The 12,115-nt window shown below is 35.7% G+C and overlaps 2 protein-coding genes across 2 annotated transcripts; both read right to left on the bottom strand.

Annotated features, from left to right (window-relative positions):
• Positions 1 to 250: 250 nt before the first annotated feature.
• Positions 251 to 8,187, bottom strand: LOC119192399 (phosphopantothenate--cysteine ligase-like). Its single transcript, XM_037446210.1, has 7 exons — positions 8,028 to 8,187; positions 5,664 to 5,814; positions 4,592 to 4,820; positions 3,425 to 3,639; positions 2,812 to 2,997; positions 2,430 to 2,532; positions 251 to 1,965 (listed from the first exon to the last, which is right to left on the bottom strand). Exons 2-7 carry the CDS (start codon positions 5,793 to 5,795, stop codon positions 1,844 to 1,846), a joined length of 987 nt encoding a protein of 328 aa, XP_037302107.1. The 5' UTR covers positions 5,796 to 5,814; positions 8,028 to 8,187; the 3' UTR covers positions 251 to 1,843.
• Positions 8,188 to 8,891: 704 nt separating this feature from the next.
• LOC119192398 lies at positions 8,892 to 11,693 on the bottom strand. Its single transcript, XM_037446209.1, has 5 exons — positions 11,245 to 11,693; positions 10,840 to 10,935; positions 10,029 to 10,219; positions 9,454 to 9,581; positions 8,892 to 9,116 (listed from the first exon to the last, which is right to left on the bottom strand). Exons 1-5 carry the CDS (start codon positions 11,323 to 11,325, stop codon positions 8,992 to 8,994), a joined length of 621 nt encoding a protein of 206 aa, XP_037302106.1. The 5' UTR covers positions 11,326 to 11,693; the 3' UTR covers positions 8,892 to 8,991.
• Positions 11,694 to 12,115: the final 422 nt, after the last annotated feature.

The raw sequence follows: 12,115 nt of genomic DNA, 5'->3' as shown, positions 1-12,115 counted from the left end.
GTGTGTAATAAATTAGTACTATTTGAACATTTTGATTATATTTACAGTATTTTAATAAAACTCTAAAGTTTATCGGAGACAGATTGTAGGGTCAGCCATTTTTTGGGTTAATTATGGTACTAATAAAGGCTTGCAAGGTCTGACCAATATAACTGGCAAGCATAAAAAATTATAGAAATTTTGTTATCAATAACTGAGTCACCGCAAAATCTAATGAAGAAAGAATTATAAAAATCAACATTTTGTATTATTTTGCAAATTTGCTAAAAAGCTCCTGTGACGTCACTCCAATTACGCTGCACTCGTGTAAAAGAGACAGGGAGATGTTTATTCACTTTAGGGTATTTTTTTTGTTAGTATGAATATTCCTGGTCAAGTTTGGGCGGTTCAATTTTTTTTATTTTGTCCTCGATGATATGTGACGTTATCCGATAAAAATAAATAGTTTAGAGAAGCTTGAATATCCCTTATGGATGACGATACCCCAATCTGTCTACGAACAATGACATTAAAATATGATAGATATAAAATCTACACGTAGAAGATCTACAGGGGCACACAGAGATTACGAACTAGTGCCACCGACTACGCGCTTCGGATATATTCGTTAAACTTCGTATATCACTTGTAAAAGGCTCTTAAAAGTATTGTACACAAGGCTCAATATAAATAAAATGATTGTTTACTCAGGTTTGAATAAAAGTTTCATACATATTTAAAATCAGCCCCTTTTTATGTTTTTTTAAACTAGTAAATTTTTTTGTAAAAAATCTCGCTTAAGCCAATTAGCTTTTCAACTAGAATCTTCTGTTTTTTATCTAGTTTTTGGCATTATATATTGGGATGTTTCTTGAGGTTGATTTACTTAGCTCAATGCTAGTCGCAAAACACGAATACAAAATATGATAATCATCAAGATATTAAACATTCTATCTCTGTCTCGCAACGTTTAGTTTAATTCTATGTCAGATTAGACGTCACTAAAACGTCTTGTCGTCTCTGTCTAACACGGAAATCTTTAAACTGTTATATCTTTGGCATCTTTTAAGGTATTCCAGTTTCTCTTTCATTTTGGAAGTTATATAATTAATAGAAAAATATTCTATACCCGACGCGTGCAGTACGGATGACATGTATAAATTAGTCTTTCACGCAATATTTTGATAGCATCAAATATACATTTTAATAGAAACAAATAATTTTTCCAATTGTCCACATTTGCAACGCGCTAACCATGCTTCAAACGCGCATTAAAAGTACCAGAGCGCGTTCGAAAACTTAGGGCGCGTTCATTAATTGAACGTAACCATCATTTTCAAATGAAGTCTAATGCACACCGACATGATATTAAAACGCATTTGCGCTTTTATTATGAGCGCTGTAGCTGTATCAATGTGCACTAGCCTTTATAATAAGTTAAATTTTCACACAAATATAGTGGAGATCAAGTTAAACTAAAATAAATAATGTCCATAACTACTTTCCGAAACATCATTTTAGTGAGACATTGTTCAAGTCAACGATCAGTCACCCGATATGTAAATAAGTACTTATTATGTCGTACGACAATAGGTCCATGTTCTATTTTAGAGATAACTACACGAAGTATAAAAGTGGGCGAAGGTGGCGGATGGGGGCGGATGGGGGCGGAAAGGGGCGAAAGGGTTAATGATGGTAGATTTCATGCTGATGACGTTTGTAAGGGAGGGGCGAAAAGGGGCGGATGGGGCGGAAAGGAGCGGATGGGGCGGAAAGGCGCGAAAGGTGTCGGAAGGTGAGAAGGGGCGATGGGCGAATCCGCCTAGTCCGGCGTGAGGTAGAGCCGGCGGCGGGCGCGCGAGAGTCAGCGCGGCTCGCGCGGGGCCCAGTCGGCGCCGCCCGCCGCCGCGCCCGCGCCCGCGCCGCGCAGGTGCTCTGCGTGCGCGCGCACGATCTCCAGCACGATCGACGACTCGATGTCCACGCCTGCGCCGCGGCACCGACCACCACAATCAACAATTGCACCAAATATTCACAGCAAGTAAGTTTAAGTATTTCCCTAAAGTCAACAATACTGTAGTCGACAATATGAAAAAAGGAATTCATACTGCCGAATTGGATGAATTCCATACTTTTTGTATATATTACCATGGTTTACTATTTAAAGTTAACATGCGCACAATGTTCATGCTGCTGAATTTTACCTCCAAATACTGAGCGGGCGCTCTTAATTTTTTTCATACGAAAACTTACTTAATCGAACCATAATTTAAAGTATACTATGAAATGTTATATTGTAGTACACCGTTTACTGTTGCCCTTGCCAATATGAAAAAATATATATACCAGCTTAAAATCTCAATTATGGCAAAAAATTATTTGAAAATAAACTAATACATAATTAAATGAAAATAAAATTCTACAACTACATAATAAAATCATATCCATACCTGCATGGACCTCCTCCCTTGTGAGTATAATCTCTTGCGTGGCGTCGGGCGTGACCATGATGACGCGGTGATGTCGCGTCTGCAGCATATTCCCTACCACCATCTATAAACCAAAAACATCTTCAAGAAAAATATGAATTTCTAACATCATACGAGTTATGAGCAAGAAACTTATTTTAATTAACATGCCTGTTTTGTTTAAGTAGAGGAACATGCAAGCTATTTAATCTATCATTAGTATTGACATTAAGCCGGCTAGAAAGGTGTGACCAGAGTTTCTGTGAGAATAGTAACGGCTTTAACAGAAAACCAATATAAAATTACAGTTGCCGATGAACTTAAATCAGGGCTATAAAATTAACTTGGCATTACAGTTACGCACCTTATGCTTATATTTCTCCAGGGCTGCTCTGGCCTTGGGTACCAGGAGGTTCTCATCCGTCTCCAACTTGAAGGAGACCACGTACGCCGTCGGCACCCAGAGGTTGACCAGCGGTGCCAGCATCTTCGGCACCAGGTGGAGTTGGATGATGGGCGGCCCGCTTTCCGACTGTATTTTGTGGGTCGGCTGTAAAACAAAGTTTACAATGATTACTACTTAAGAACAGTTAAAACGCAACAAGACAGTGTATTTGGGTCATATTTTTTTATTAACCGACTCCAAAAAGAGATTCTCAATTCAGTGTTTTTTTTTTAATGTTTGTTACCTTAGAACTCAGTCATTTATTAACTGATTTGGATTATTTTTTATTTGAAAGGATATCCTTCCAGATTTGTCCCATAGAGATGTTTTTAAAATCGGTTCAGTAGTTTGGTTTTTAAATTGAAATTACTGAAATAAATAGTCCAAGAAAAAGAAATTGAGGATTTTGTTTACCCGTCACTTTATTAACCGATTGTAAAAAAGAAGGAGGTTATCAATACAAGATTTTTTTTTCATTTCCAACCTCAAATAAATTTAAGAAGTGATTACTTCTTCTATTTTCAATACTCACAACGCAATCCTTAGGCACGTAGAAGTCGGAGACGGCAGCGGCGAGGTACAGCACCGCGCGAGGGCCGAGGTTCGCGAGACACTCGCACGCCGCGCGCAGCAGCCAGAAGTACTCCGACACCGTCGTGAACGACACGTGCAAGATGGCGCCCGCCGCGTGCGCAGCCTTGTACCGCAGCAAGATCGGCGCCAGCACATCCACGCTGTCTGGTTTCACTGTTCATGTAAAGCGGGCTTTAGATTACTAAGAATACTTGTGGAAGTTGTTTTGCATTTATTTACATACGTATAGTTTAGAAAACAAATAGTTTAGAAATACAAATTTGTTTTCAAAATGATTAGTGAAGATAATCATAATCATAATATTTTATTTGCTATGAATGTGGGTACAAAATATAATAAGTAATCTGTACATATAATAAAAACAAAGTCCCCTTGTCTGTCTGTATGTTATCGAGTTTCTCAAAATCTACTAAACGGATTTGTATGTTATAAATTATAGGCTACTTTCTATCTCGAGAAGCGACGATAGCCTAGTTGGGTGTGGAGCGGTCTGCCGAGACAAATGTCCGCAGGTTCAAATCCCAAGGGCACACACCTCTGACTTTTCTAAAAAATCATGTGTGTATTCTTTGTGAATTTATCGTTCGCTTTAACGGTGAAGGAAACCATCGTGAGGAAACCTGCACATCTGAGAAGTTCCTCTGTAGGAATTTCAAAGGTGTGTGAAGTCTACCAATCCGCACTAGGCCAGCGTGGTGGACTAAGGCCTAATCCCTCTCAGTAGTAGAGGAGGCCCGTGCTCAGCAGTGGGCAAGTATATTAATACAGGGCTGATATTATTATTATTATTATTATTATATCTCGAGAAAATGAATAGTAGGACTTTATCTCGGAAAAGTCTTTCACGCGGGCGAAACCGCGAGAAAAAGCTAATTAATTAATAAGTTGACTTCCGCAAACCATATTGTCGTGCAAACAATCACCGCAAGATGAATGCGAATTTTGTGATTTTGTATATCATAGGGCTGGTAATTGATATTATAACATTTTTTGTAGTAAATGCAGTAACCACTGAATTTGGCATGTAGAAGTTTACATTTCATCATAGAAAATCGCACACAGGTGCTTTTATTTAAAACCCTGACCCAAAACATTACACTCTTACCCGTGATGGTAGTATTGGGCCCCCGTTCTTGTATATCGAGCATGTCCAGCAGTTTCTGGCCAGTGAAGTGTCTCGTGAAGGGTTCCAGAGACTTCTGCCGGTGCATGAAGATCACCGCATAGCCATGCTCCAGAAAGTACTCTGTGGACGCAGAGCCCCGAGTGCCTGCACTGAAATTGTCTACAAACCGAACTGTGTTGTGCTCGAGTGGGACCGTTGTGCCTCCGGACTGGAAGAAATGTTATAAGTTACATGTAATATGTTCTATAGTCTATGGGTTATTCGTATATAAGTGTAATACCGATTTAACCCGTCATGACTTGTCAAAATTTTATTTTCAAATATGTACAGGTAGCTGAATGTTTGCCGCCAAACATTGACAGCTACGCGTGTGACGGAAAAATAACCTTATTATGTAGTATATAAGGTTATAATCCCGTGACACACGCAAATGTCATGTAGCTGTCTTGGCTCGCCGGCGAGCCACGAGAGACCAAGAGTTAATAGTTAGGGATAATTAGTTGTTTGCCTCTCAATTTACTTGAAGTCATAAAATCAAGATTCTGCGTTATCTTGGGGCCTATAATATTGAAAATCAATCAACAATGTCATGCAATTAGTTATTGTCTTAATGGAGTTTTACAATTGTTTTAGTGAAGACAATGCTGATAATAGTTAGACAGTAAATACATTACGCTCCACCATACATGCGCCGGCCCGTATTGTTCACCAGTAAAATCAGTTTAATCAACTTCACAATGTTAAACTTGTAATCAACAATTTTACCCAGTAATTTATAATTACTTAATCGAAAGTAATTACGTGATAACATGTTTGATTATAATTTAGAAATAAAATTTATATTATTAATGTGAAAGTATGACGTTTTTTGCATATTTCGTAGACATAAGCCAATAAAATTAAGGATTTTGATAAAATTTGTTACAGTCATTACAAATCCTAGAATACCAAGATAATTATTATACAGGAAAAGCACACACCACATTTTATTCTAGGATAATTCCTTTACAGGAGGGCGACTGTAAGCTTTATTATACATAATATTACTTACAGTTACCAGTACAATCTTGTTGCCATAATGTTCGTGTCGCTCGCAGAATTCCTTGAGGAGGGACCTGTTGTCCTCAAAATCAGGTGGCGGGAGGTGGATAGCGAAGAACTCCTCCCAGGATCCACTAGTCATCGTGATATGCTGGGATTATCTGTAAAAATATAAAATACCTGTTATGTTTAATACTTTCTAGATTTTGTTTTCTTTTTTATTTTGCCATAACTTCTAGTTTTATATTAATTACATAATGTTATATCAAAACAGCTGGCTTATTAATATTGGCTGTTAAATGAATTCATAGACTTTTCTGCCAGACAAAATTAGTCTTAGTAGAGTGGCAATATTTATGTATCACTCAAACAAAAGATCATCTGAAATATGACATCACTTTAAAATAATATTAGCACATGGGAGTTATGTTTCACTGGCAATATTGTAATAGAGAATTTGATGCATTGTAAATTGTGCCTTAAAATTTCTGTATATGACTTGAATTTAAAAGAGAATAAAATAACTCAGTGGCACTAATATAGGTAGTAATTTAACCTTGTGTAATACAGGATGTGATAAAAAGAAGATTTAAAACTTCAATACATTCATAGGGTGATTGTAAATGTTACTCTAAAACACTGTTTTGGTCAACTAATTGGATAAGTAAAGCTTGTGTTAGTTATTTGATACATGCTCTGAATATTATATGGCTTCAAAACATGGTTTGGGTTATGTCGATTCATTTGTACCTTTTATTTGAATGCTTGGAATTATTATCACAATAATTTTGCATAGTTTATTTTATCTTTGTATGTGATTTTAGTGTGTCACATTGATGCAGTACTTATTCATTGTGATGAGAAATGAAAAATAATAAAAATGTGTTTTTGAAATTTGATTTTTTTTGTTTATAGATTTTTTTAAATCTATTTTAGAAATTACGGTTAGGTTCCACTAAACCGAAAGCGCATTACAATACTTCAGAAACTGATGAACATAAAATATTATTTTTGTACACAAATGTGTTTCATCCGTCTCACTTCACCACTGAAAATGCTAAATTAAAATTTTGTTAATGTGAAAAGAGTTATCATAATAAAAAAATATAATTATAATTAATATAATTTTTGTTTTTTATAAAATGATATTATGCTCCTTTTAATATAAGAATCTGAAATATGTTAAATTATAAACAAGCTTTATAGCTATCGCTTTTGTTCAAGCTAATTAGCTTGTATCTGTTTTAGATGCTAATTAGGATTTATCTATTCTGAGGTTTAAAATAGTGTAATAGCACATGAAATGACTAGCTCAACATATATTTTGGTTATTTTCTAACCTTATATAAAAAAAAAAACATTAAGATCCTAAATAATTATAATGTGGTGTCTAGAGACTACTTTTTCACAGAAAATTCCACATAATTTTTTATTGTAGAAAACTATTTTAAGACAGATTTGTAAGCAGATGAAATGTAAAATGCCTTCACTCACATTATAGTCAATGTATTATGACAATTACTTAGTATTTATATTTTTGAATGCAGATATTGATTTCCTACAATTCCTATTTATTTAAATAATTTCAACTAAGACCAGTTTTTTATAAATGCCAATATTGCCAAAGAAATTATATATTGCCAACTTTTAAAAAGTGAAGGGATAAGAGATAATTATAGGATATGTGATATGAGGAGGATGATGAATATGTTTGGTCCTTGATAAATTTAATTCTTAATCCAATATACCTACAGCTATTGTTGCCAGATGACTCCCATATAATCATCTCCAAAACAATGTGAAAAGGTCTCAGAAATGAGCTTTTGGACAACATAAATACTAAATAAGGGACTGAAAAAAGGGTTCCTGGGCTTTCCCTGTTAAATATGGTTTAACTAAGAAATACACAACAGTTTCCTGTCAATTGAGTAAATTTCTTTGCCTACTGAGTACCGCCAAGTAATTTATTTTCCTTATTTTTGTCGCATGGTAGTAAAAAAAGCCCAAATTGAGGCAACAAATAACTATGTGACTATGAAACTAAAAAATAAATAACAAAATTATGCTAGTATTTTGGAAAGAAATTAAAAATAATCATTATATTTGCACTTATAGTGCTTAATTCTCAAGTGTTTTATGTATCACATTTGACCCGAAAACCTTGATTTTTTACTACTCGCACTGCATTTGGCATTGAAGAAAAATAAATAACTTACGAAAATTTTCTTGAAAACTGCCGCGCGACCGCCTGTTTACGCGACCTTAGACGACGTTTAGCGAACACCGAACGCCCAATATTTACCGAATGAGTTTATAGAAAAATCAATGAGGTGCCGTATAGGACAGGGCAAAGATGACTTCCCGTATACTATACCTAGGTATACACGAGTGAGTCCTTGGACGTTGCCCGGTGGAGGCCACAGCCTCGGCTGACGATCGATGTTTTTAATTTAGAATTTACTTCACACTGATTGAAAGATCCGAGATCGTTATCACAAGTACAACCACGCGTTGATAACTGAAGTGACAGTATGCGGTGCGTTTATAAATCTTGCTACAAATGTAATCAGCTGTGTCCGGAAATTGAAGTTCGCTACAAAAAAAATGTTACATAAAATACTATATATTTCTTTATAATAATTGTACTAAAAATCTGAATATTGTAGTAAATACAGAGCTATGATGGTTATGATATAAATAAACAAAATATATTTGAATTGAGAAGTCGAGGTGGAGGCAAAAATTAGATTATAATATTATGTTGTGCACCTTGTGGAGCGAATTGCTTAAACTGACAATATATTTGTATTGTATTTGTTAAAATGACAACTTTTTACCTTATATTTACTAAGTATTCTTAATATACTTATTATTTTATTAACTAATATTATAAATGCGAATGATCGGATGTTTGTGAGAAGTAAACACTGAGACTTCTGAACCGATTTGAATGAAATTTGGCATAGGTACTCAAAGATCGTGTCCTGGATTAGTATGCAGGCTACTTTTTATCCATTTAAATTGTTTCTGTGGAAAATATTTAAGTTTCTTATCTGATTTTCTAAATAGATGGTGCAGTTGTCGTACAGATGGCGCTATGTATAGCTACAGTCATATAGGAACTTTTGTAGTGAGGAAGGCTTTTCAAGTAGGTGAAGCCAGCAGTAGCAATTAGAGTACGTAAGTACTTACTTTCCTAACAAGAAATAAAACATTTTTCATTTTGTTTTTTTTATTCATAAATAATTATTATTTATTTTAAGTACTAAATCGCTTCTGAGATTTCCGTATAAGTATTTTTGGAAATAGTTTCTTTGCATAAAATAAGTAGTTGTTTTTCACAGTTTAGTCAAATTATTTTGTGATATTTCTTCTATCTTTATTAATTCCTTTTTTTGAGATGGCGCCACTGGAGATGCTAATTTTCGATCATCGGGCAGGAACGATGCAACTATTGCAGATGCTGGAAAAATAAATTATAGATATAAATAGGTGGAGACGTAGTAAGACTATCAGTTATCACGCGTAGCTTGATGTAAATCAATGGTTCAAAATTTGAATTCTCCTCAATGTTGCTTTTTTATGAGTAGTAGTGATGCTTACCATCGGGTAAGCGGCTTAGGTACTCGTTTATTCATTCAGCCAAAAAATAAGAATTGAAATGGGCAAACGAAATACTTGACTTAGTAGTTAATCATTATAAGCTTGAACCACCGCGTTTACCAATTTCAAGAATATTTTAAAACAAAAAAATGTATGTACAGAAATTGAAATAGCATACGATTGGATTTTATACTCACAAGCGTAAACAGTAGTGAATACATAGAAGCCAGCGTCGCAGTTGGTCGAAAACAATACGTTCAAGATCTGTACGACTGCGAAAGTTACTATGCGTCCGCACATCATTGGCAATGCTATGGCCAACGCTCTGAAAGTAAAATGAACCTTTTGGAAAAATACGATGTAATCAAATAAGTAGGTAGGCAAGTAAGACCAATAGTAGGTCATGTACCAGTGGTCATTGGTTACACTTTACATATGTCTAAAATAATGGTATCTGTTCACTTAAATAGAATAAAAAACATAATCAAACTCATAGTAGAAAAATTAAGAAACGGTATTTTTGTTTTAGAGACGTTTAGATTTTGTAATTTTACCAATTGTTTCACAGAAACTCGCTGTGAACGACTGTTGCTTCTCGTGTGGTAACCGAATACGAAGGTTGTAACAACCCTTCGTGTTTTTAATCCCTATTCCTTTCCTTTATAACCGGTATATTCATGATTCTTCTGGAAATGTACTTAAATGGTGACCCACATACTCGTTTGCTGAAAAAAAAAAGTTGCCTACACCTGCAAATGTTTCACATGTTTACCTCAAATTAGTTGGGAACAAGGCAACGATGACAGCAGTATACAGCCCGATGACAATGATGCCCACTAAGAATATTCCGAAAAGCGTGATACTGCCGTACGCGTTGGGTACGACGTTGATTAGGATACCACAGACTCCGCACACAGAGCTGATCACCATCACAAGGTTACGGCGGCCGACTCTGTTGACTACCTGGGAATAAAATCAATATGCTATGCTAATATTTTAAACGAATTGTTTGGACTAAAACTGATCATTAATTCACCACAGCGCCATTTCAATAATATTCTTAACTTTTTCACAATTCTGAATGAAAAATGAGCAATGAGTCAGCCGATATTAATTTATCTCACACTATCAAAAGAATCACGCAGCCGGTGTTAAAAGAAGAAAGTAAAAGTGTTTGCTAGGTGTAAAGGTTTGGGTCTTTAGGTCTGTGTAGGTTTCACCGAGTTATGCGTTTGTGAAACTAGCTTTCACTTATAATATTTCCAGGCTGCTACAATTTCGCGATCACTTCTTGCAGAATCTATTTCTATGTTGAAGTTCGTTAACGCATTTACGTTACTTCTGGAGTAACATAGTTGTATTTAAAGGGGAGACGGGTGGTATGTGAGCATCCACAGGATTTCAGGCAGCTTACTACTTCTATAAATTTATAAAATGATTCCTAGCCCAGGTCACAGACAACGACTAGCTGCGCTCATGGTCGAGGGCGGCGATAATTTCGTCGGTTGAACCACTTGTATATATGCCTTGCTAATAGAGTAATGCGTATAATGTAACAAATTAACGGATATAAAAATAATTACCAGACTCATAAGACTGTTGACAACGGACTGTAATACTCCCACCAACAGCACCATAAGAAGAGCGGTTACGTTGAGGGCGCACGGCACTGCGTCAGGCTGACAACATAAATTATTACAGGTAGGTAGTTTGTCAAAGTAACTTACCTAGAGTACTACAAAACAGTTGATGGATTGCGAGAATTGTTTGCTTTTGTGAGCTTTTTGCGATCGTAATCTTTATGCCTTACTGGTAAAGTCCATTGTTAGTGTATTTCTTTATATAGTAACTGAACTCTTTATTGCTTCCAGAGACAAATGAGGACGTTAAACAGGTTTCACATGTTTTTTAATATTTAATATATTTTTTAAACAGCCTAAAGTATCATGACGACCAAAGATTAAAAATTTAAATGCTTGTCCCCTTACATCTGGTTCGACAGGATTTTCTATACCTAGCCGTAAGACCCCGCATACTGTCAGGTTGGTACCTTCCCCTGTTTCAATCATACTGACAAACTGATTCAGTATCGTCGGAAGCCACACTGCGAAGGCTCCAATTCTGAAAAATCACGTTTCATTAGCAGCAAAATGTTCCACGGGTCCATTAAAATTCATTAGATGAGTTTGAATAATATTGCTATGTAGATGGAATCCATTTTGATCTTTGGCTAGCGCCACGTCCAATATCCATGGTGCAACAATTTCTGGGGTGAATTTTCGCGAGGGGCGGAGCGAGGGCTGCTACCTTAACCGCTATAGTTAGAAGGAAATTTTCTTAGGAGAATGTCTATTATTTTTGAAGACGTAAGGTACATTCATAGATTTTGAAAAATGCCCGTTTCAAAAATCGACCCTATCTACTGAGCTTAACAGTTTGATTTTCATCATTCTGGATAGCGTAACGTTAATATATCCTAAGATCAGTTAATCCAACATATTTGGTAAGTCGTCTTGCTAGCCGTAAACGTTTTTTTTGTTTTTAAGCAGATTAATGTTGGCCTATAGCAAAAATGCATTTAGATAATATTATGTTGCATGAAAGTAAAGCTTTGTTTTTAGGAACAATGTCCTGATGATTAAAATCCCTTCAACTAAATCTGGATAAGTTATATGGAAGGACGAGTAGGCCTCTAGGTCAGTGGTTGATTTGTGTCAATAAAACTTCTTACTGTTGAAAGATGAACAATGACATCATTATGAGTGTGTATTTGAGAAGTGGCGCCTGGAACAGTGGTACTATCTGATCCTTTGCCGATGATTGCTCTTCGCTTTTCTTATCTAGATTTACTGCCAGGCT

Source organism: Manduca sexta, unplaced genomic scaffold (genome assembly GCF_014839805.1).
Source record: "Manduca sexta isolate Smith_Timp_Sample1 unplaced genomic scaffold, JHU_Msex_v1.0 HiC_scaffold_2732, whole genome shotgun sequence".
Taxonomy (NCBI): domain Eukaryota; kingdom Metazoa; phylum Arthropoda; class Insecta; order Lepidoptera; family Sphingidae; genus Manduca; species Manduca sexta.
This window is presented reverse-complemented; position numbering and strand designations above follow the sequence as displayed.